The sequence below is a fragment of the Macaca thibetana genome, chromosome 1, assembly GCF_024542745.1.
Source record: "Macaca thibetana thibetana isolate TM-01 chromosome 1, ASM2454274v1, whole genome shotgun sequence".
NCBI classification, from domain to species: domain Eukaryota; kingdom Metazoa; phylum Chordata; class Mammalia; order Primates; family Cercopithecidae; genus Macaca; species Macaca thibetana.
The window spans coordinates 102,328,285-102,354,999 of NC_065578.1; the positions used below are offsets into that span (position 1 = coordinate 102,328,285).

General features: G+C 31.5%; 1 protein-coding gene across 2 annotated transcripts in view; it reads right to left on the reverse strand.

Moving 5' to 3' along the window:
- The window catches only part of COL11A1 (collagen type XI alpha 1 chain), a 219,223-nt gene that overhangs the window by 118,634 nt on the left and 73,874 nt on the right, over positions 1-26,715 (reverse strand). The window contains exons 6-22 of one of the 2 annotated variants that reach the window (XM_050778648.1): positions 21,981-22,097; positions 21,566-21,718; positions 21,287-21,379; positions 18,485-18,739; positions 17,462-17,524; positions 15,972-16,013; positions 14,979-15,041; positions 12,839-12,913; positions 11,691-11,774; positions 9,261-9,317; positions 5,273-5,326; positions 3,375-3,428; positions 3,189-3,242; positions 2,974-3,027; positions 1,418-1,471; positions 1,248-1,292; positions 12-65 (exon numbers count right to left, since the gene is read on the reverse strand). In XM_050778648.1, coding sequence (XP_050634605.1) covers positions 12-65; positions 1,248-1,292; positions 1,418-1,471; positions 2,974-3,027; positions 3,189-3,242; positions 3,375-3,428; positions 5,273-5,326; positions 9,261-9,317; positions 11,691-11,774; positions 12,839-12,913; positions 14,979-15,041; positions 15,972-16,013; positions 17,462-17,524; positions 18,485-18,739; positions 21,287-21,379; positions 21,566-21,718; positions 21,981-22,097 — 1,371 coding nt within the window. The remainder of the gene's footprint in view (positions 1-11; positions 66-1,247; positions 1,293-1,417; positions 1,472-2,973; positions 3,028-3,188; positions 3,243-3,374; positions 3,429-5,272; positions 5,327-9,260; positions 9,318-11,690; positions 11,775-12,838; positions 12,914-14,978; positions 15,042-15,971; positions 16,014-17,461; positions 17,525-18,484; positions 18,740-21,286; positions 21,380-21,565; positions 21,719-21,980; positions 22,098-26,715) is intronic. The other variant, XM_050778638.1, reaches the window with a different exon arrangement.

Genomic DNA, 26,715 nt, shown 5'->3' on the forward strand with positions numbered 1-26,715 from the left:
GCAGTACATACAGGCTGCCCTGGAGCTCCTGGAGTTCCCCTTGGACCCAGCAAACCTCGTGGGCCCTAGGAGAAAAAGAAAAAAGCACGCCTTTAAAAAAAAAAAAAAAAAATGCCCTAAAAACATGCCTCTTCCAATGAAGAAATCCTAAGGTTATTTTTAGAGTAAAAATATCTGGACATCTTTTATTAACACACTGAAAGTGATGTCCATAACATAAATATCTAGTGTTTATGCTGATCCAAAAGCCAGAATAAATAACAGTTTTTAGTACAGAAATTGTGTTTCTTTGATTCTATAAACTTACATAGGAACCACTTGGGGAATTTTTAAAATATGAAATAGTTTAGTATTTTCAATATGACACTTTTGTGTCATTTTTTGATTTCAATGACAGCATTCAACATTATTATTCAATCAGATATACTATACAAATAGAAGAGTCCTGATTCTCATTTATTGTACATTTAGGTAAATTTCATCTTAAGATAGCATTCACTGAGAAAAGAAAACGACCAGCTGTGTAGCTATATATGCAGATTACAGAAACCATCTTTGAGAGATTCCTTAAATTATTTTTGTTTACACTTGATTTCTCCTTCTCTTCTTTTCTCGCCTCCTGCACCTGCTCACCTTCTTTTCCTTCTTTAGAAAAGTCAATAAAATAATCTACTTTCTCCCCCATTTGCTTGAATTTACTTGTCAAGGATCTAAAATGTGGTACAAGGTAGAATGTAGGAATTTCAAACCAAAATTAGGAGGCCTGTTTCTAGTTTAGTTATTTTGTTAGCTAGCTTCAAGTAAACATTCCCAGATCAGTTTCCTCATTTGTAATATTTGATGGAGAAAAGTGATATAATCCATATGTCTGGTATATTCCAAGTGACATATTATTTTTTTTTTCTGGTAATAGGATTCATTTCTTCTCAGTACATAAATTTTGGAGCTACTGATTACAGGACAAAAAACAAAACAAAGAAACAGCAACAAAAACTAGGTAAGGTAACATTTTTGGCTGGAAATATGTTACATTCCAGAGATTTTTCCCTCAATTGTCTAAGATTTTCTCTGTAACAAAAGAAGACCTCTATATATCCTTTTTCATTTTTTTCACATGGCAATTATCTGGTTAGCTGAGCTAAGACTGCATTATTTTTCTGAGTTTATCATTGTTTTTATATGTGTAACACCAGTCACTAGTCCTAAAAAATAGAGATATTACTAAAAATAAAAAGTAAGTTGCTTACAGCTTCACCTGGAAGACCTCTTGGTCCAATTTCTCCATCTTCTCCCTGTCATTGACGAAATTAATGAGAATATAGAACATTTAGACAATGTATCATTTCAACATGATTTTGTTATATTATGTTTTAATTTTAAATATTTCTTAAAGAAATGAAAATAAGTATTAATATACCCTCATTCCATCATCACCAGGAGGACCTGGAGGACCTTGTGGACCTCGTTCACCCTGTTAAATCAATACAAATATGATTAACATATGGAAATAAGTAGAATGTTTACCAGTCTATCAGGTAGCTATCTAAACCAAATAAAACAGGACATTTGACAGGGAAAACATATGCTTTATTTACTGTCCTCAAAACATTTTGCAGATAAATTATAATTTAACAACTTTAACTGGCTTTACATGTTTAGTATGCTAATAATATTTTATAATTATAATATTGTTCTGTTAATTTTCAATACAAAAGTTTTATGTAAAAATAAGTATCTTAAATAGTTTTCAGACATTTAATTATTTTGAGATAAATTATTTAGAAACTTATTTTGCTGATGATTGTATTAAATATGGATATACTTTGGTGACTTTGACTTAAATATTTTCTACTTCTAAATAATTCATATTAAATCAGCATAACTCAGGTGACGAAAGAAATTTGGTCTTTTTTAAAATGGATAAAAGTAGATCTTGATCTTAAGATGTTAGACACACACTATATGTTCTGTCAGACATTCACAGGGTTTTCTTTTTTTTTTTTTTTTTTTTTTTTTTTTTGAGACGGAGTCTCGCTGTGTCTCCCAGGCTGGAGTGCAGTGGCACGATCTCGGCTCACTGCAAGCTCCGCCCCCTTGGTTCACGCCATTCTCCCGCCTCAGCCTCCCAAGTAGCTGGGACTACAGGCGCCCGCTACCACGCCCGGCTAATTTTTTGTATTTTTAGTAGAGACGGGGTTTCACCGTGTTAGCCAGGATAGTCTCGATCTCCTGACCTCGTGATCCACCCGCCTCGGCCTCCCAAAGTGCTGGGATTACAGGCTTGAGCCACCGCGCCCGGCCCACAGGGTTTTCTTTTCTTTCACTATTTTTTTCTTCTCCAATTTTCTTAAAACTTATCTTAGCCTCATTATTAATGCTGGTAAAGAAAGATATGAGGATCTAAAGCTGATCTATTTTTGAGAGACAGTCTTCATAATTTCCTACTAAAATTATCTGCTGGAATACTGTTCAGGATCACGGTTTATTTAGCCTTCACAAATTACAAGTTCTTGACTTGTACTGAAAGCTTTTATCATGACCAAAAAATAATATAGTGCCTAGTATATTACTGTGTTAATGACAAACTACCTACAGATGTCTTCTTCTGAGTATATGTCCACAGACAAAAAGTAATGAAAAAGTTGAGAAAATTATTTAAAAATTAGAGGTAAAATTAAATATCCACATTGCTCTTCTGTTTATATTTTCCAGGTACCTGTATATAAACATTCTGATTCAATTTATGCTTGCAAAAAAGAAATATTATAATGTCTAAAAATATTCAAAGAACTTACACTGATACCACATGTGTAATTTTACCTATTTTCCTCCTAGTACCTATTACATTATTATTAAGTCGATTCACAAATGTTAAAATTAATTTTTCTTCTTTTTCTGATTTCCCAAATTGTTATCAATTCTAAAATATTTCGTAACATTCCCTGGAAAAAAAAAGGAATAGATGTATCTTACCCTGTGACCTTTGTCACCTGGCAGACCTGGAAGTCCATCAAACCCTCGATCTCCCTGTAAAACCATCATCATCATCATCATCATCATCACAATTCCAGTCTTTCCATTAAATGTGAAATATTCTCTCAGATTCAGAAAATAGATTTTTAAATATAAAATTTTATGTGGTGAACTGACACACAGGATGTGAATATAAAAATATGTGAGCTCCTGACCTTTGACCCAGGTTCTCCTGGCATTCCTCTTCCTCCATCTGCACCTGGACGACCCTGATAATGCCAACAGCATGATTAAGCAAAGTGACTCTTATTACTAGTAGGTAAGGAAAATAAATAAATAAATAAATAAAACTAATGATCATGGCAGTTGTCTTCAAAATGCACAACGAAAATAAGCCATACCCTTTTTCCAGGTTTTCCCGTTGGACCAGGGGGACCCTGGACGCCTCGAGGGCCCTGTATCAAAACATCATAATTAAACCATATTATAGAATTCTTGATCAACAAACTCAATAGCATCAAGAGAGATGGTGTCAGAAACTAGTGTCCTCTTAGCTTTAACTTAATCATTCAAACACAAGAAAATTATTTCCACGTAAAAGTTCAAATAAAGCAGAAGACAAAAGGTTTCTATCAAATAAATACCTATTTTTTCTAAATGGCTTCTTACAAAAAAAATACCACTTACTAACTATATATGTAGACATGAGGTTACATTTAAATAAAAGAAATAATTACACATTTTATTCTCAAAACCTTGGGGTTTTATATTTCCCTTGATGGAACACACTCTTAACTATCCATTCCATTTCTCTTCTCTTACCGATCCCCTTTCTTTCATCTTTCTCTCATTTGTTGTATGTTCTTTACTAGATATTTCTCCTTTTATTGCACTTATAATGTTGGATTATAATGGTCTTTTCTCATGTTTGAATCTCCCATTTAGATTGTGAACAGCTAAAGTCTTTAATCAATTTTCCCCACTATACTCCTAGAATTCAGCACGGTCCCTGGTACACCTCTCTTTCAATCAGCTACAAAAATTTGGAGGACAATTTGGCAATCCCTGAAGCAAATTATTGACTGGCACTATACTATGTCAGATTAAAGGTTTAAAATTCTCATTATCTTTTTCTTCAGTAGCAGTATACCATCAATGTGTCAATATATACTTTTCATGGGGATCGATATATATGTTTTAAAGTGCAATTATACAGCTAATAATAGGTCAAATGTAGTTCCACTATAAATGTTACATAGGCCTTCATATTTAACTAACTATATATGCTATTTAAAGTTAATTAAAACAATATGCACATAATAAACATAGCAGAAAATAATGAAACCCACATTTGAAAATTTAAATAATTTTTATAATCACTGTGAAATGTTCATTCTAGAAATAAAAAATCAAGACTGTCTAAAGGCCCTGCATGGTGAATCATTCCTATAATACAAGCACTCTGGGAGGCCCAGGAGGTCAGATTGCTTGAGCTCAGGAGTTTGAGACCAGACTGGGCAACATGCTGAAACTCCAACTCTAGAAAAAATATAAAAAATTTGCCCAGCATGGTGGCATATGACTGTAGTCCCAGCTACTTGGGAGGCTAAAGTAGGAGGATCCTTTGAACCCAGGAGGCAAAGGTTGCAGTGAGCCAAGATCATGCCACTGCACACTGCAGCCTGGGTAACAGAGCAAAGCAAGACTCTGTCTTGGAAAAAAAAAAAAAAAGATGGTCTACAGGTTGAAGAGTATGTAGCTTTGTAATGAGAACACTGTAGTCTGAACTCCAGTCCCAAGGCATGGGCCAAAAATAACAGTACAAATACTTTTTAGTTTTTAGTGTAAATAATCCTTCCTTTGATAATACATTTCTCTTTTTGGATTAAAGGAGTCAAGGAAAACTAAAATCCTAAACAATTCCTGCAGTATGTTTTCAGATTCATCTATTTTATAAAAAGAAAATGTTGAGCAAAAAGTTCACAAACTTTGGGAAAGAATACACCCCCTACATTTTCATATAGTCTAATATCAGTTTTTTACACGATTCCCAGTTAAGCATTTTCCATCCTTTCAATGGCAAAGTTAACCAAACATAAAAAAGAAGGCTACTATATCTTGAATCACCCAAATATCATAATCAGTTTTCTCTGATTTTTTTAATTTCAAAATAAACTCTCATACCTTAATAGAGGAACAACATCAACAAAAAAGAATGAACTATTGATGCATTCTCAAAGGAATTATGCTGTATCAAGGAAGCCAGTCAAGAATAAAAAGACAAATTTTGATTTCTTACCTGAGGACCTGGATCGCCACTCTCACCTTTGGCCCCAGCTGAACCAGGCCCCCCCTATAGAAAAAAGTGAAGATATTTCACTTAATTTAGCAATTTCATAACTACTTTTATCCTGCCAATTGCACTTGAAATAATTAAACATTATTCAAAATATATTTAATCATATTAGCATTATCTTATTAACACAGTAAAATTCTCCAGCACTTGCATTGAAGTATATCTCTTCTCAATATATTGATTACATTCCAATTTGTGAGCAATAAAGGTCTATATTTTATGTACCACTGCACAGAAGCTAAAGTCATGAAATCACATTGAAATTGTCTTTTGTGTGTGCACTATAAGAACTCATAGGATGATACACAAAGCATTATTTATCACTACTCTGTGATGTAGTAGTAGAGTAACCCATTATTACCAAATCAGATATACATTTAATCCATTTATACTATTAGGATTAACATTGACAAAATGTTACTGCTTTTATATTCAGATATTTTTTAGACTCTGAATTGTATAATAACAAAATGGCAAGAACCTGGTGTTATTGATACTATTATAATTGCCCTGAAATAGTGTTAACACATTTTTCCCAGGTTGGTATGCTTTTTTCCAATGAGAATAAGTCTGTATAACAAATATATCTTAAATGCATTTACGTAATTAAGGTGAGCAGACATGGTGGCTCAAGCCTGTAATCCCAGAACTTTGGGAGGCCAAGGCAGGTGAATCACCTGATGTCAGGAGGTCGAGACCAGCCTGGCCAACATAGCGAAACTGTCTTTACTAAAAATACAAAATTTAGGTGGACATGGCGTCAGGTGCCCGTAATCCCAGCTACTCAGGAGGCTAAGGCAGAATCGCTTGAAACGGGGAGGCAGAGCTTGCAAAGAGCCAAGATCACACCACTGCATCCCAGCCTGGGTGACAAGAGTGAAACTCCATCTCAAAATAAAAAAATAAATAAAAATAAATAAAAAATAAAAAGGTGCAACAACAACCTGGCACATAAAATAAAATAAATAAACCATAAAATTGCTTTATAAACAAGTTGTGAGTTTTAAAATTAAACACTAGGCAACATGTATCCCCAAAAAACTTCAGAACATTAAAAATAAACATGGTGATTATAGTCACTTCATGTTGAAACACTGTGTGTTCTAAAAGATTCTAATTTATTTAAATCCATACACATTCCATTAAATACCACATTGTATAAAGTATGACAAAGATTAAAATTATGCTAAATCTGAACATGTCAGCAATCTATAGACTCCTGGTGACTCCAAAGTAAAAGAAGTATTAACATGATGTCTACGAAATACAAAAAGTCAAGTAACATGAATTTTCTAATCTTTAAAATTAAAAGAATAATGACTTTCAAGCTTCTAATAAAGAATTATTGCAAACAAACTTCTGCAAGAGAAAAACTGAGGTTCCACATTAAGTCAGATTATTAATCACTGAATTGAATGCAATTATAGAACAGACTATTTTTAATTAATTGACTGTTTTACATTCTCTCTATATAAGCACTACCTACTCAACAGATTATAATTATTTTGCTCCAACATTTATTCTAAAAAATGTCACACAGTCATTGACAATAAAATAATAGAGAAAAATTTTTTCTATACTTCCTGCATGTTTTATGATACAGTCCTCCATTTGTCTATAAAGGCAACTGGATGTAAACAAGTGGTTAAAATAATTTTTCATAGGAAAAATGCACAAATGTCAAAATATTGATGTAGAACTTTCTTTTCTAAATCTTAATCTAGTGAATACTTTTTTAGACTATAGAGTTAAAAGATATTTGGAAGACTAACAATTTAACATTTTGATGCAAACATCAAATTTGCATGTTTCGAAACAAAGTATAATAGAGTAAATGGTAAAAAGGAACGATACGATTTTTTTTCTCTCAATACCTACCTTCAATAATTAAGGAAGCTGAAACTTTCATACCAAAGAGATAAGTAGATAAAATTAATCAATTTGGGCTATGACATTGAGAATGTGTATATGGTTGTCAATATTTTCTCTTTGCCAACAGGCTATGGAAAATAGGCTGGCCCTTAATGGTTGTTTAATGAAAACAAGAACCGCTAATGTGCCTCCCTTATTTCTGCTCATTGCTGCCATTAGCCTCTATGGATCCATTTCCTTGTGTTTTTCAAGGTAAGTAATGAAATTTCTTTGGATAATAGAGTTTTAGATATCCTAGGACTGATATGTGGTTTTTTTTTTTTTGAGATGGAGTCTAGCTCTGTCGCCAAGACTGGAGTGCAGTGACATGATCTCAGCTCACAGCAACCTCCACATCCTGGGTTCAAGCGATTCTCCTGCCTCAGCCTCCCGAGTAGCTGGGATTACAGGCATGCACCACCACACCCGGCTAATTTTCTACTTTTAGTAGAGACGGGGTTTCACCATGTTGGTCAGGCTGGTAGCGAACTCCCAACCTCAGGTGATCCGCCTGCCTTGGCCTCCCAAAGTGCTGGGATTACAGGCGCGAGCCACCATGCCCGGCCTGATATTTGTAAATTAAATCATATATGGCACTGTTTCTCAAACATGTTTGCCCATAGGAATCAATCTGGTGCATGTATTAAAATTACAGTGCTGGTTCTAATTCTGAATCTACAACATTAGAGTCTTAAGTTCAGAGTCTCAGAAATTTTTATTTTTAATAAAATACCTAGGTTAATTCTTCTGACCCCAAATTTTATAATACACTAACATACTACTTACTTTCCTGTTATGTAAATTTGAGTCATTAACAAATAATTAAAAATTAACTCTATTTCATTTATTAAGTGATATAGAATTTGCCATATTACTGTATTTTGGAAAGGCAAAGTATGATAAAATACATGATATTTAATAATGTGTTAAATTATATAATTTAAATTCTATGAAACATATTATCAGAATATATGTTCCACCTGAGCTTATATGATTGACTGTATATTCCTGCAAAATAAATGTAAAATTTTGACTAAATTATGGTAAATATAAATATAAGGAAATCTACACAATAAAATCTTGAATAAAATACATGAAGAAAAACTATCACCCTAATATAACCAGTAAAATAGATTAAATAATTAGAAGACTAAGCACTTGATTTAAATTTGAATACAATAGTTTTGCTGTGTCTAGTATGTACAATACAGATTTTAACTTTCAGAATAATACATTCTGTAAAAAGATTTATTTTCATAAAATATTTTGAAAGTCTGTAAGAGCATATGAAAGCACAGTAGAAAAAAATTATACTAAAAAGCAAATATTTAAAATATAAATTTTGTATCCATCTATTCTAAAATTAATGAGAATCCTGGTTTGAATCCTGTGAACTGCTACACCACTTAACATTAGTATATTCTAGTGTCTTTGAAGATTTTTTTAGACAAAAATATTTGAAATATCTTAGCTTGCTATCATGCTAGTAAGAAAAAAATAATATTTTGTTATTTCCAAGAGTTTCTACAACAGAAAATACTCTCTCTAATATCTGAAGCATCTTGTGGAATACTGAGACAACCTGCAGTTTAAAAAAGTATCTTGCTTGTCCAAAGATTTTGTCATAATTTTCACTGGCCTCAAATATATTTTTCTTTTTTAACAAACATTTTGTTTAATATAAAATTAAGTCTCAAGGATTTAATGTAAAATATCATTTTGGAAACTGAATGTTAGGCAAATGAATGATACTAATCGTTTAAGAAATTAATATTTGGATATGACTCAATTACAGTTTTATTTTATTTATTCAATTTAAATTTTTTTACTGAGACCTTTTGATCAAAATGTACTGAAAACTGAATTGAGAAGGATTTTTATTTTAATGGAAACAACAGCAAGCATGAAAACATACACTATTGTCACCAACCAGAGATATGCACAATTCCTGGAAGAAGTTGCACAGGGAACTGCTAATTTGAAAATTTTAACATATATTATCTTTGTTGGGGTAACCTACCACAGGACCTGGTCTTCCAGTTAGACCCATTGGGCCAGGTGGGCCTCTCAGAGCAATCTAAAAAACAAAATATGTCAAATTCAGTAATATTCTCCTGGAAGAGCAAATTAAAGTACAAGATGAATATGCACAAGCTACCCTTAAGTAACACGTGATCAACACAGATTTAATAGCTACATGCTAGAAAGAGTGTCGGGTTACTGAAGAACTGCAAATTTCTAGAATGACAAAAGAGGTAAATATCAGACATTTTGAAAACTTTTTAACATATAAAATCTTGTAATATATATTGCTATGATTTAATCAAAAATAAAAGTTAAACTAGATTTTAGAACAACTAGTATCTGATAATTTACTATTCTGAATTTACTCAAGAATAATGCATAGCCTTTTTCTCTTAAATGTGTAGGCACAATTTGAGAGACTTTAGATAAAAATTATTTTAGCAATAATTTAGGAAAAATTTTAACTAAAGCCAGACACCATCAAACAAAACTGGTCAGGAAGTGTTATGATAATATGTGCCTTTTAACAAATCTCAAATATAATGCTATAGAAGAATGTTTATTTTGTATAATCATAGGCATAATAAACTGATTACATGCACTATTGTTACACTGAATATTAGAAATGTGAAATTAGCATACTTGAAAAGTTCGAACACATACAGTACAAAAGATAAAAATTTGATAGATGTTAAATTAGTATTGTGTGCTACTTTTGAATATTAGAGAGCTGAAGAGATGAACACTTAGATTTATCACAAAGATATCAAAAATAATACCACAACAGAAATAAATGCAAAATTATATTAGAAAAGTGCACGAGATGAAAACAGTAGGATCTTCAAAGTCACTACTGACTCACCATGAGATTTTTGACAATATACTTCTTAATCCTTGAGATTAAATATCTGAAAAATTGAATTATAATGCTTGCTACCTATTTTTCAAGTAGGTGAAGAGGGCTAATAAAATGAGGAATTCAATAACCTCATAAAATATTTAAGTTCAAATAATCACCTTAAAATTGTTCAAAATAATATATTTTATAAAATAAGTTGTAGAAATCTTTAGTAAATTATATTAAATAATTTTAGATTTGCATTATGCCAAAATCTAATAAACAAATATTTTAATTTTTCATTATCTTTAAACATGATGAAACCAAATAATGATGTATTTTCAGATTAATAGACTTAGGAAAGACATAAACAAATATTGAGGATGAATTAGAATTTTCACTCATGTTTTCAGATATTTTAATACATGCATAAATTCATCATCATTATGAATAAAAATTTTATCACAAAAGTGATTTATATTGGTTAGAAAGTAGGTAACCATATCCATACCAATCATAAATCCTTTATTTCCTTATTCCTCAAAAAGAAAACCAATACTATTTGGCCGGGCGCGGTGGCTCAAGCCTGTAATCCCAGCACTTTGGGAGGCCGAGACGGGCAGATCACGAGGTTAGGAGATCGAGACCATCCTGGCTAACACGGTGAAACCCCGTCTCTACTAAAAAATACAAAAAACTAGCCGGGCGAGGTGGCGGGCGCCTGCAGTCCCAGCTACTCGGGAGGCTGAGGCAGGAGAATGGCGTGAACCCGGGAGGCAGAGCTTGCAGTGAGCTGATATCCAGCCACTGCACTCCAGCCTGGGCAACAGAGTGAGACTCCATCTCAAAAAAAAAAAAAGAAAAAGAAAACCAATACTATGAATAAAAAAATGTTATACGAATTCCAATTCCTCCCTGGTCTATCCTTTTGACTTTCTTGTGTATATTCTAATTTCAATGAAACTAATTAAAAACCATAAATGTACTTCTATATTTTATAAGTCTACAAGTAGTGGAAGCTTTAAACTAAAAAAAAATCATAAACTGCAATTTTAAAAACATTACAGATTATAAAGATTAGGGTTGGTAAGAAATGTGAAGGTTCCTTTCTTATATATGATCTCCAAGAAATTTAATTTTCTGTGTTACTCTTGATATCTTAGATAATCCAGAAAATTAAGAACAAATGTGTTTCAAATTTTATTCTCTTAATTATAACTAATCATTGACTTATGAGTTAGCAAAGTAAAACTGGATGTGATAGATAAGGTGCACTAGGTGTAAATATATCAATACTCTTGGGAAAAAAAATTAGAAATCCTGTGTGTTATGGTGGAAGATTGCTAGAATTATATAATGGCAATTATATAATTGCCAATTAGGATCAGCTACCTAACTATAATTTTCAATTAATAAACATTACTACTAGAAAAGTAAATATAATTTTAGCAGTTTTCCAAGTAAGTTCAATACACTATTCAGAAGTAAATATTCTATTAATAATGGTAGCATCTTCCATATGTACAAACATATATACTTGACACAGAGTCAGTCATCTTGTGGAAATGCAAGTTCATCCTTTCTTACCCGAGCCTGCTGAAGAATAGCTTGAGCCTGAGCTTCCTGAGCAGAGATGGTTGGTCCTTTGGAACCATCACCACCATAACGGAACTTGGAAGACATAACATTAAGAAATTCAAAATCAGCTTTGTCAAACATGTTGAATTATGTGCTTTGATCATTAGATAAAAAACACTTAAAATGGTGGGATTTTACAAAATTACAAAGTAAATCCATAATGAATCATGAGATCTAGTTTGTTTTGTTTTTACTCTCTCTTATGGAAGTTCTTTACACTACAGGTTACCGGTTGTAGAAGAAGAAACTAGAAACTGTTTCAATTTTAAATGCTATAATTTCTATACCTCTGGAATAAATAATTGTGACTTTTTAAGCACAAATGCTTAAAAAGTTTTATTGATTAATTTGTATAAAATTCCAAATATACCAAGTTCAGTGACGGTTACAGCTCAATCTCTATTTGGTTTGTCAAAATTTTTGGAATATCCATTAATACACAGGAAATTTTCCTTGTGATTTATTTATTTTGTTCACCTATTCTTAAGTACTTAAGTTATAAAACAGATCTTCTGTAATATTCCTCTATAAAATTTGCTCCATTTTAACTCAAAATGCAGTACAAATCAATTTTTCATTCTAAGTAATTATTTCTTGAAACTTTGTTCATGACATTGAAATTGATAAATAAAATACACATTTTTTCCCCAAAACGCCAGGGCAGCAAAAACTTTACAAAGGAATCTTACAGTAAAGCAAATAATTTTTGAGCAATGAATAATAACACTACAAATAAATACTACTTATGACTATATAGATAATAGATGGTAAATAGTATATTAATGCTATGTTAAATAACGTATAAAAACATGTTAATAATGTGACTCAGGATAAACCACAATTGGAAATACTATTAAAAACTCTTTTTCTAAGAGTGTAATCAAATAAGGAATTCTTAATTTTAAATCAGAAATTGATACTTATCAGAATTTTGTTTTGTGAAATTTCCCTGAATTTCCAAATGCTGCTTAATTTCAAGTATTTCTACCTCATACAATGGTTTTTAGCTGATTGCTCTTCAATGTGGTTGAACAATAATCTTTAGAAAAAAGATGACAAAATATCAAGTCATTTCTATAACATAAAAAAGAACATACCGGTAACATCAACATAGTACCAGGAGGACCAGGTAGACCATCAGCCCCTGGTAAGCCAGGACGTCCTGGGGGACCCTAAGAAAATAAATGAAATAACCAAAATAAATAAATATCAAAATAATAATATTTACTAGAACTAGAATAACTTATAACATAGGTCTACTGTATCTAATTTGCATTTGCCCTTTCCATCTTATTTAATCCGTTTTTAGTAAGTATACCTAGACAAAATTCTATTCTGTTGCACTAGTTTTAGATGATTTTAATAATATTTGGTTATTAGTATATAATCCAATTAAGATATAAATTTTGCTCAAACTTTGTTTGCAGCCTAAAACTGTGTAAAATGAAGAGTTCACATATATTTTGGGGGAAAGTAATATGAGAAAACAAGTAGTAAGCCTGGTTCTTATAGTTAGACAAAAACAGATTTAAGTAGATAATGAAAGTTTTATTTAAAAATTACTAGGTTCAAGGTATATTTTAGTATTCTTTAACAGCTACATAAATAGTATTTATTTAGTAGAATACTTATCTACATACTATTTTTAATAGACAATAGATACTATCTTCAAGAGAGATATTTTTTAACATAGATAATGGCTAATTTTAGCATGCTAATGTTAATCATAGATACTATCACCAATTTATTTTAAATGTTTACTGATGAAATATACTCAGTGTGTGTATGTGTGTAGGTGTGACAATGCTGTCTAGAAATCTAAGATATGGATGTGAATATAGAAAATATTAAATATGTAATATATACATCTGTTCTTAAGTATGTGACAAATAGATACAAGGTATATGTCCATAAGCTTTCAATATAAGGAGACACTTCTACGTAGCCCTATCATATTTGGCAGGGAAGCAAGCAAATTCAAAAATTAATAAATAACTGGATACAAAATGCTGTAACTCAAAGCGTTCATCCAATAAAAAAAAAAAAAAAAAAAAAGCAGCAGCACTTTTCACATGTGAATTTCTTACAAAAACTTAACTCTTAGAAAACTGTTAACATTGATTCTATATTGGCAAAATTATATTTTATTTAGGATATTATTTCAATAGATTCTCTACAGGCTTCAAGGAACTATTAAAGTAAGTTCAAATAATGGCTTCTATAAAGAAATAATTGTTTCAAATCCTAACAAATCTAGCTTGAATTGTATAACTTCCTATTTACTAAAATATTTCCTACATTTTTCGATCATTTATATGTTTGTATTCATAAGGCACAGTGTAAAGAGATGAATTTATCACCTGATATAGAGTTTAAGGCCAGTAAATTACAGAATCCAAAAATGTCTCATGAAAACATGGTGGGATTTAAAAATATTAACTAAAATGACTATTACAAATAAATATCTCCAAGAAACTGGATATATCAAATTAAGTAAGCAGAGCATGTAAGAACTAACCTTGTGAACTTTATTTTAAATAAAATGTTTCATAATCTTTGCACAATATACTTCTTATGTCCTCTGACCTTAAATATCTGTCACTCAGGCCAGAATTTCTGAAATATTTAAAAATCTTCCTCCATTACATTTAAATTAAAAAGTTTTTACATTCTTTAAATTGTAATTATATGAAAAGTATAAATTATTTGCATCTCTGATCCTCTAAAGAACAAAAGAAAAAAAATGTACAGTTATTGGCTACTCAAGGATGCAGGGAAAAAAGGGAAGGGTATTGTATGAGAAGAGTTTGAAGAGACTTAACACAAATGAGATAGTTCAGCATGTAACCCAGCATTTGATCTTCAAAGTGGAATTTAGATTTATTAACTCATTCTATCAGCATCCAACTAAATATAAATGGGAATACCTGGAAAAATATGTCTGGAATTCAAATTTGAATACCAGAATCCCTAATGTCATGAGTTCATATCATCAGGGATATTGGCTGAAAATAAAAGTTTGATATTAATTATGCCATAGATAAATGCACATTTTTTATCCTCACTTTAAAATAATTTTTAAAAAGTCAACTAAAATGTTGTGCAGCACTGAATTCATGCTGCCTTTACCCCACCCACACACAGGAAGAATAACATGTTAAGCTTGTAGAATACATTTTAATTATTTTTGTCTGTATGACATGCATTTGTAATGAGATGTCATGTCCATTCACTTACCCTATCGCCCGGGTCACCAGGGGGTCCAGTGGGGCCTTGTAGACCTGGAGGACCCATAATACCCTATAGAGAAACAAAACGTATCTGAATCAGATTCCTAATCTCATTAAGATTCAGACGAATTCACCCTAGTCCTGTCGAAGAGTTCATTTATATTTTATAAATATACACTAGTCTTCTAAACAGTTGCCCTATTTATCTGCCTGTGAAAAGACAACATATAGAAACCAATTTGTAGCTAGTTCAGCTGCTCTCAGAGTGGAGGCAAACATTCCAAGGAAAAACAGGAAAGAAGAATATGCCAATGTAAAGTCTCTAAGGTCATATTTGGTCCCAGTTCTAACTGAAGAAACGGAACACTCATAAAATTAGAACTCAAAAATTTGATAGCCAAGTTGAACATGTAGAAATCTTTTAGGTTAGAGGCAATTATATGTTTCCTTTTATGGGTAAACATATTTAAATGCATCAGTATCATATATTATTTCAGATGACAAGAGTTTAATTCCACAAAAGACAGAGGATTTATTACAGGGTCTTATCAGTGCAATCACCCGAGAATAAACACATTGAGCAACAACAGCCTTATCAGGAAACCACAATGGAATCTGATAATTACTCCACACAGAGGTATAGATAAGGCAGCTACATTCTACCTAGAAGTCGTAATTTCATTTGTTGAGATATAATTATACCTCTGCAATGAAAATAAGGATGACTCTTCTTTACTTTTATATATTTCAGTAGAAAGATGAAAGTGAGTTGAGAAGATGCAGATCATTTAAGCAACAAAATTATTTAAAACAAAATTTAGAGTATTACTTGGATAGACAAATCAGAAGGCAGTTCAAAGGCACCAGCTCCTCTGAACAAATGTTTTTCTCTATAGTTCAACATTCTAATTAGTCTAAAATGTTCTCATTCGGTAATTAATAGAAATCTTATGTATGATTACTTTAAATAGACAAAAATACTCTTAAAACATTTACATACTGCAGGTCCTGCTGGTCCTGGTGGTCCTTCGACAAGCATGCCCTGTAATAAGAAAAGAGAACATCTCCACTAGGGAAATATAACCCCCCACCTCTTAATTACATGAATATAAGAGAACACTATATCATTGCATATTAAATAGTGAATTATCTATTCATACCATTTAAATTAATTACAAATGTTTTTGCACAGGGAAGGAAAGAAATTCAAAATGATAGAAGATATAGCCTGTGTCCTCAGAGAATGTGTGAATTAAGTGGAGTGGAAATGGATATTTAGATGAATAATATTACAAAGGAGAATATACTAAGTGCTTCCAAGAAGAGTACAGACAAAACACTCTACCAAGGTTTTGTTTTTGTTTTTTGTTTGTTTGTAGCCCACAGAATAATACCTGGCACAAAACAGAAACTTAGTAAATATATGCTGTGTAAATGAATGAATGGAAAATAAGCAGTTTAATTCAGGAAAATTACAGAAAATTCCAAGAAAAAGGAAAATGGATAAATATGATATAAGCAAAGGAATAAAGAGCTATTCAGAATAAGAACTCAGTTCTAAAACATTTATCATTCCACTCCATCTTTGGACTACTGAAAAGCTGTAATGTTATTTAAAAAGGGGGTTAAAAATGTTTATAATAAGGACGGATTCATTCTGAAAGAAATATTTTCAACGTTTTTGTGAGCATGTTGCATGATTTTGGAGTAATGAGTAGATGGCCAACAAGGTCCTTAAAACTGAGTCTTTTTATTCTTTATCATTTCTCTTTCTTTTATTATTATTTTTTGGAACTTTTATGTCCTTACAGTTTCTGAAATGATTTTTATGTTGTTCTACCTTCAGTTCTAATACATTAGTTTTTCCGAGTTATTTATTAGCAGGAAACAATGGTAAAACTCCTTCCAAGTAAGAATTTATTCCTTAGCAATATTATTATTAATAAAAATATTTATACAAATTTTAAAAAAGTAATTTGGAATGAATTAGAGATTCTTCTGTAGATGAAAAGGAAGTAAACAAATTTTATAATATCATATGACACAATTTGGATATGTAACAAATAAGTGTGTCATATATTTCAAATAATGTGAAGTCATAGAGATTAGATAAAAATATCATTGACTTGGAAAGCAGGAAAGCTGAAAGTCCTATTATATCTGATTGATCAAACATTTGAAACCTCAAGAAAATTACTTAAGTCCTTTAGATCTCTGGTTCTTTAGCTTTACAATGAGAGAATTAGACAAGATAAATTTCAGCTACTTTCAAATTCTGAAATTCTGCAGCTCTATGTTTTGTTTTATTGAAATTCTCCTGTCTAGACAAGACCTTACTAACTTACTTATTTGTGGTGAATTGCAAACATCTGGACATCAAGATTATCATTGGTAATCTTGGTAATACATGAATATACATAATAATTTAACATAATAGTGGCTCCTAAGCAATTTTACCAACCTTTAAAGTGCATTCACACCCCTACTTACAGGCTCAACCACTGCTGGTTCTCCTTTCTGTCCTTTCTCTCCATATGCACCATGGCCATTTATCTGTTGAATGAAATATTCAAAACAGCCTGAATGTCTGTAAGGTCATTTCTTTTCTTTATTTCTTTTCTTCTTCTTCTTCCTTTTTTTTTTTTTTTTTCTTTCTTTCTTTTTTGGAGACGGAGTCTCACTCTGTCGCCCAGGCTGGAGTGCAGTGGCGCGATCTCGGCTCACTTCAAGCCCTGCCTCCCGGGTTCACGCCATTCTCCTGCCTCAGCCTCCCGAGTAGCTGGGACTGCAGATGCCCGCCACCACGCGTGGCTAATTTTTTGTATTTTTAGTAGAAACGGGGTTTCACCGTGTTAGCCAGGATGGTCTGGATCTCCTGACCTCGTGATCCGCCCACCTCGGCCTCCCAAAGTGCTGAGATTACAGGCACGAGCCACCGTGCCATTTCAGTTTTTAAAAAGACAATTTAGTAAAGTAAACACATTTAAAATAACCTATTAAAATATATTTTTAAGTATGAAGACCTATTGAAGGCTTAAGTAGGGCAAAACTTAAAAGATAGGCATAAGAAGCATTAATACTGAATCTTAAAATGAGATTGAACAATTGCCTCTTATTAACATGTTTTATAAAGACATCTATAGATGTCAGTGATTATTCCCAGGCATCAAGGAATGACATCAAATTAAATTTGATGAAACAGTCTAAAAATCAGACTTGCTACTCAGAATAAAAACAACTATGTTTTAATCTTATCAATGACAAAATTTCTGATGCAATTCTATTCGAGATTTTACTTTCAAATAATGACTCCAAAAGTGTGGCCAACAATACAATTGCTGAAGATTCCCATGTGAAAGAATCTAAGAAGGTGTCCTAGTGGTAATAGGCATTCATAATTTACATAAAAGCTCAACCTGCATTTTAAACCTGAAAAGACATTAAGATGGACATGGACATAAAAATATCCCATAAATAAGACATACAATGACACAGAGCATAGTATCAACTTACGCTTGTTTCTGTAATATCAGTTTCTGCTGGTACACCTGGACCAAATTCTTCATTAGGGGGCCTTGTTGGTTTATCTTCATATTCTTTATATTCATAAAAATCATATTCGCCTAAATCTCCATCTACCAGAAGATCAGAGTCCCTGTCGTCTATTTCTTTGTTTTCATATAGTGTATCCTCAGAATTTTTCCTCTGGGAATCATAATCCTCTCCCGTTAGATATTCTTCAGTAAATATTTCTTCAACTGGATTTGGCTATTAATTTAAATTGCAAGGAATTGAGGAACATGAAGTTTATTGTTAGTAAAGCAAGGTAAGCATTTAAATTACAGTTTGATGGCATGTGATGGGATGAGATTTTGTTACTAGTCAAGCAACTCTAAACACCTGGAAAGTAGTCTTTCAAGTATCATTGAAAGAAATACATTTGTACATTGCTATGTACAAAGAGATATTGCTTTCAAAGCACTTTCTCCAATAAACTGCAAATATTCACATGGAATTAACATGTGTATTTGCTTGTTCCATTGGAAAAAACATGTTAGTCAATTTCATATTAACTTCATAGTTTAAGATTTGAACAATAAAAAATTGTATGGAGTTAAATCTTTGTTAAATTTTTTTTTCTTTCTTTTCTTTTTTTTTTTTTTTTTTTTTTTGAGATGGAGTTTTGCTCTTATTGCCTAGCTGGAGTCCAATGGTATAATCTCGGCTTACGGCAACCTCCACCTCCTGCGTTCAAGACACTCTCCTGCCTAAGCCTCCAGAGTAGCTAGGATTACAGGCATGCGCCACCATGCCTGGGTAATTTTGTATATTTAGTAGAGACGGGTTTTCTCCATATTGATTAGTCTGGTCTCGAACTCCCGGCCTCAGGTGATCCACCCGCCTTGGCCTCCCAAAGTGTTGAGATTATAGGCGTGAGCCACCACACCTGGCAGCTTTGCCTAATTTTTAAATCTTACAGAACATCATCATGAAATAAATTTGCTACAAGGATAAGCCATGTAAGTTTGAGTCTCATCCCATGAAAAAAATAACAATATACCAGTATCAGTATAAATAGAGATGTGTCATTACAATGATTATGCAGAGCATTTCTTATGTAAGGAAGTAGCATGACACCAAAGAGTTCTTTAAATCAAATAAAATAAATGATAGCTATCAACATTTAAGACAACGAAATATAAAATATCACTGTACAATTCTCAAGAAGAGTAAGGAATAAATATTAATTCTTAAAAGTGAGAATTATGTCAATAATACTTCCCCAGAGACATAGATAAAAACTGATACATTTTTTCTCTCAATTCCTTACTAGTAGAATAAACCTGAATCTGACTTAACATGTGAATATTTGGTTTTATTATGTCCATGATGAGGCTCAAATTAAATAATTTATCTTGTTACTTTTTATTTTTTTGAGATGGGGTCTCACTTTGTCACCCAGGCTGCAATCGAGTGGTACAATCATACCGCTCTGCAGCCTGAGACTCCTGGGCTTACATGATCCTCCTGCCTCAGCCTCCCATGTAGCTGGGACTACAGGCATGCACCACCATGCTCAGCTAATGAATTGATTGATTTATTTGTAAAGATAGGATCTTGTTGTATTGCTTAGGCTTATCTTGCCAATTTGTAAATTTTATTTTTAAGTAACTGATTTTCTATTGCATAGTAAATCTAGATGATAGAGTAATATTCGATAATAGTATTACACAACCTTGTGAATTAAAATATGTAGATAAATGATTAGTAATTTTTCACTAAAATTAAATGCTCAATAACCATAATTTTTTGGATTCTTAGATAAGGAGTATATGCTGTCTACAGAGACTGCATATATCTAGGGTGAGAATATTGTTATAATCATAGCTCAGCACTAAAATGCTGGATGAATTTGGTTAGGTAAATAAACATCTTGAATCAAAATACTCATTTTTTTTTGAAAATTATTAATTTGAGGTTAAAGAAACTTAAAATGCATTCTCATTCTAAATATTTATTATTGTCAATTTTGTGTTTTCATATAAAGGCCTATTGAATCTATTTGCCTCATTGTGAGATATTTTACATAAATTTTCTTATAACTAAATTACATTTCTTATATTCATTTTCTGATAAAATTAAACCAAAATGTATACCAGATATTTAACAAAGTTAAACTGAATTGTATGTTGTATTCTTCATGATCAGAATGCATGTACAATATGAAATTCAGGATGATTAATTTTTACTTACATGTACTTAAATATTTTCATAGAAAATAATGGAAAGATTAAGATATATTAGTTTTATAAGAATTAATATTACATTCTTAACATTTGAAAATGTAGTTATTTAAGTCCACTAAGACTACATTTTCTCAAAATGCTCACTGTCATAAAATGCATGATTATTCATCAGATGGAGTAAAATTCTAATTGTATCCTTTGATGATACAATTTTCACTTTAGAGGATTCTTCTTACAGAAGAAACATGTTGTGAATACCCTTAGTCACAACATGTTGAAAAGCTTGCTCAATTCCAGGAGCAATTAAGAAAATAATAGCAGCCAATTCAGTTTGATCGATTTAGCATCTGCATGAAGCAAAGAGTCATGCAAAACCTGAATTGACATTGATTTCAGATGAACTGCTTTTAGTAATAGTGAACCATTGCTATTGTTTCTCTTACTTTAGTAAAAGAATTAAAACATCAGATGTTTGAGAAATTATAGATTCTTCCAGAGTGAAGTATATCAAAATAAATTACACATTTAAAAAGTGGGACTGTGATTTAATATTGTCTATGTGTATTACCTCATTTGTCCCAGAAACACGCCTAGGAGCTTCTGTCTGGTAACTTTCCATTGTTCCATAGTTGTATTCTTGAAAATCATCAACGATATTTGCCTAATGGTAAATTCAGAAGAGAATTAGTAAACATGTAAGGTAATCCCAAATGTATGGAAATCATGATTTAATTGGGTTGTAGTATTAGCCAAGTGAGTATTTATCTAGTTGGGTTAAGACTATGACTCATGATCAGAGATCTTCCAGCTTATCTAGGATAGATCTTGATTGCTTTTTCTTTGCTACCTTTACCCCTAGTTTGGCTTTTGCTGATGCTTGATAACTTTTCTTCTTCTTGGATGAAAATTTTTCAGATTTGGGGGGTGTAAACTTTTTGGACTTTTCCTTTGAGTTAGTAGCCACTGTCCTCGTCTTCTTTTTGAAATTGGATTTCTTTTTCTGTAAAATGTGGTGAAAGATGGAATGGAAAACATAAATAAACAAGAGGAAAATATAGAGCATAGATGAAAGGAAGGCTAAGCAAAAGTGAAATGGACATCATTCTTCAAAACGGCTACTGTCAAATAAAAATCACAGTTATTGGTTCAGAGAAATAAGATGAATGAAAGGTTTATGGTAAGTTTGAGGAACAGTCAACATAAGGAACCACAGGATGACGAACAGCAGGACACCACATACACAGGCACTGCTTTGTTTTTACCTCCGTCTGTGCTATTGTCTCCTCAGTTACAGTGGGTCCCTCTGTTACACTTTCAGCCTCTTTATACTCTGCTTCCCCATACTCATAGTCATATTCGATTATATCCTCTGGTTCATACTACATTGCAAAGGAAAAAATATCAGGCAATTGTGTTAGTGGCAAAATACTATTCACAAAGTGAGAACCATCTTAACTTTTACATAGTGTAAATGTTAAGAGACAAGAAATTAATGTTATTGATGAGTTATTTTTGCATTACATAGAAGTATTATACTGTCTTATACAGAGTATAATAACATAGGAGTGACAAAGCACATTTCCTATGAGCAGAATGGTGATTAGTATCACAAGAAAACAAAAAATGTGGAATAATAATTCAAGTTCTTAATTATGGAATGTTAATTGAAACACAGTAATTATGTACTTGAACATAGATGTCAAATATTAATTTTGATTTGAAAAATTGCTATGCAATGTTTCTCTATAAGAGCTCTACAGTAATTTCAATGGGAATTTTTCATTAAGCTACATGTCTAAAAATAAAAATGTTGAGAGTAGTCTCCCTAAGTATGAAAGGATTTTCATATCTATTGAGAGATGGGAAAGAGGGGAGGAGGGAAGGGGAATACAAAGAATATGAAATAAGTATATACTCTATTTGAAATACTGTAACCAATGGGAAAATAAAATCTAAAATGTATTAAGAAATTCCTAATTTCCTTTAGACTTTCCTAAGATCAAACAGAGTACAAAATCCTTGTGAGACATTAAGGATTCAAAATTAGATATGCTTATAATTAATGCATAATTTTAATATTTAAAATTGCTGCCTTTTTTTCTATCGAAAAAAGGCATAACACTTAGATATCTTAAAAAACATAATAAATTCACATTGGAAATAGTATTTTATATTAATTTCTTCTTATTAAAATATTTTAATTAAGGAGAGATACGTTTCCTAATAGAGAGAGTTAAAAGACAATCATACATATTAAATAATGAGCAAAATAATGTGCTCAAATCCAAAGCTCAATATCTTTATAAAAATTTTAATTTTCAATCAAGAATATAGATATTATTAAACATAAGTTAAATTTAGATTTTAATCAAAATAACTAAATACACTAAATAATATGTAGCATAAAAATTAAGTAGTAAACTAAACAAGTTAAAACTCTAAAAAAATTATGTGTGTATATATATATGTATGTATGTATATGCATGCCAGAGGCAATTTATATATAATTGCCTAGGGGCAAACATACATAATAATACAATAATACATATAATAATAAACATATATAATAATAAATATAATCTAATAACACATATAATAATACATAAAATAATATATATTTTCCAGGGACAATCTATACATAATTCCTTAAGTAATGTATTTGATACAATTCCATTTATGTCTCAATGGGATCTCTCTTCGCATTTTAACCATTCCCTTTTAATCTTCCAACAAAATAACTGTTGACCACAAATGTTTTAGAAAATAGTGATCACAGTGCCTTCTAATAATAAGCTCTAGTAGCTTATAGAGGAGTTATGAATTACAAAAACCATAAGTAAATGCATAAAGTGCCAATTTTAAACCTGGACAACTTAAATGCATTTTAATTGAAATCTGCTATTCAAAGATATATATACATATATAGAACTGTACCAAAGTAGTCAATTAATTTTATATCATTTTTTTCTCTTATAGGACAAATTATCTTCTAACTTTCATAATTCTGTTCTTTATTTAAACTCTCCAAATGTTGACTAACCAGACTGGTTATGAAATAATGGAGGAAATAACATGTTAACTGCCCTCGACACTAAAGCATATCTTTCTGGGTTTTGTTTGTTTGTTTTTTGTTTTATTTTGTTTTGTTTTTGAGATGGAGTCTCGCTCTGTCGCCCGGGCTGGAGTGCAAGTGGCACGATCTCAGCTCACTGCAACCTCCGCCTCCCGGGTTCAAGCGATTCTCCTTCCTCACTCAGCCTCCCGAGTAGCTGGGATTACAGGCACCTGCCACCATGCCCGACTAATCGTGTAAACATTTTTATTAGAGAGAGCGTTTCACTAAGTTGGCCAGGCTGCCATTGAACTCCTGACCGCAGGTGACCCGCCGGCCTCGGCCTCCCAAATTGCTGGGATTACAAGCATGAGCCACTGCGCCCAGCCAGCACATCTTTCTTTTAGAGCTTATTCACTCCTGGTTCTCCTTTATCTGCACAGCTTCCTCCATGTGGTGGTCATGAATATACTCAGGACATTGCTGAGTGTATATTGCAATATATATATATACAACTACATAAAGCCTCATAACATATTTTTGGAGATAAATCTCTCTCCTCACTATGGAATTCTAAAGATGGCTTGAGACAAGTAGAGAGGAAATAACTAGTTATAATCAATCAGACAAATATATGCAAAAAGACATGCAGTGATGGAATAATTTCAACTTTGTCGGTATTCTAACAGAAATTAGAGTAGGTGAGGAAAAATAATCTTCCAGAAATGTCATGTCTGTTCTTACTTAATTTGTAAGAAAACTGGTGACATCAGTAAAAACCTGTGCATATGATGAGAAATATAATGTATGATACATATTAAGTGAAAAGATAACACATTTTGGAAAGCTAATTGTTTTCTAAATTCCTTTATAAAAGATTGTCACTTCATTTTCTGTTTTCATCCTTTTTTAAGAAAGAATATCAAAAGGAATCCTGTAGATTTAACATCTAATTTTTTATAAGACAGGAAGATAATTTCACTTGATCAGAAAATCCCAAATTCATTATAATTTTAATATTAGCTTGTCACCTATTTAAATGGCATTGTGTCATTTCAAATAGAATTAAAATGTGATGATATTATGATTAAATTAAAATCTGCCTACATTATACATCTCTTACTCCATAGTGATGGTTGTAAAGTTGTGTCAAGCATATAACAATGTGAATCTTAAGAATGGATTAGGATATGTTATTTGAGGATACTAAGTAGACAAAATTATAAGCTGAAAAAGCATATGGGTTGATCTATAAAAGAAATTGACATATTTATTAATCCAAATTAGAATAATAAACATGCAATACCAGAAGTTTATTAGTGAACAATTAAGTAATATAAAGTACAACATGTATGACTGATGCTCCATATTGCACTTTATGTTCTTTACGTATTGACGACTAACATTGCATTATTAATTTATATAGATAGAAACTCTGAAGATTATTAATATGCATTTTATCATATAATGACATATTAATGGATATAGTTTAAAATTTCTGTAAGGACTACTTACTAATTTGATTGATTAGCTTTTGATACTGGTATAGATGTTTATCTTATTGTTGAAGGATCAACATAATTTAGAGTTAGAGAAAAAAGTGAAAGCTAATTCTTCCTTAAAGAAAAAACTTTTTCATTATGACTTACTCAGTTTTTAAAGAGGTAAAAATGCAATCTATGATTGCATTACCCAACCAGATTGTGATGCAGTTTGTGCTATAATGTGCTGTTTTTCTCATCAAATGCTTCTAGTAAAACTAAGTTTGACATCTCAACAAAATGTTAAATATACATGTCAACAACTAACATGGTAAAAGGCAAGTTCATTTTTAAATGAACTTAAGAAGATGGATACAAATTACCTTGATAAAATAACAGCTTACCTGACATAATAGCATTACAACATGGGAACAAAACACCTCAAAGTGGTACATTAAGATTGCAAACCTCCCTTCTTCCAAAAATCAGAGCCATATCTGTTGCTAAAAAGAATAATATGCCTTATCTTTCTTTATAAAGGAGCAAAACAGATCTCATCAACCTTGAAAATGTACAGTAAATGCTATAAATTTTAAGTCAGCACATAACCTCTTAGATATAAAAACACAAAATCTGATAATTATTTTATCTATCACTTCAGAATTCATGGAAAATATATTTAGTGAATCATGAGAGAATAAAAAGAATGAAGTAATTGAGAACTGTGAAGCAGGTAAATAAAATATCCCAGTAATTTATCTTTACACTCTCATATTTGCCTTCCTGTTGGCTTCTTCAAATTTTACCCTGTTTTTTAAACAAAAACTAATATTAAGTCATGGAAAAGATCACTGCAACAGAATTCACTATTAAACGTTAAAAAGCAAAGTAGTGTCAAAAACATATTTCTAGCATTTAAAGTGTAAAATCCAACCTTAATTCACATGCAGAACTAACAATAAGATAAAAGATTTTGACTCATTATAAACAGTAAAACTCAAATGGTGGCACCTACGAGTACATTTAAAAGGAAAGTACTTTCTATCTGATTCATTTTTAGAACAATTTTGATGTTTCTAAACTTCTACTTCCTTTTTAACACTCTAAGTCTTGAGGAAAAAAAATCCAAAAATACAGTTTTGCTCTCAACTGAGACTTAAATTCCTTTCATTTCACATGCTTTTAAATTTTCCTATGAGAAATGTTTTTTTTAAAAAAACTCTCTAATTATTGAACACAGCCTGAAAACTTTAAGGTAGTTCTAATGTCCCTTTCTCATTTGCATGAATTGCCAAAGGTCTAGGGAGATGCATGTACACCAGAAAATATGTCACTCTATCTTAAAGCTGTGTTAATTATTTAAATGCTAATGGTCGAAATATCACTCTTAGAAATTATTTTCTTCTCACCCCCTCCAAAATGGAGTATGTGCATATACACAGTATACAAGTGAAGCACCACTAT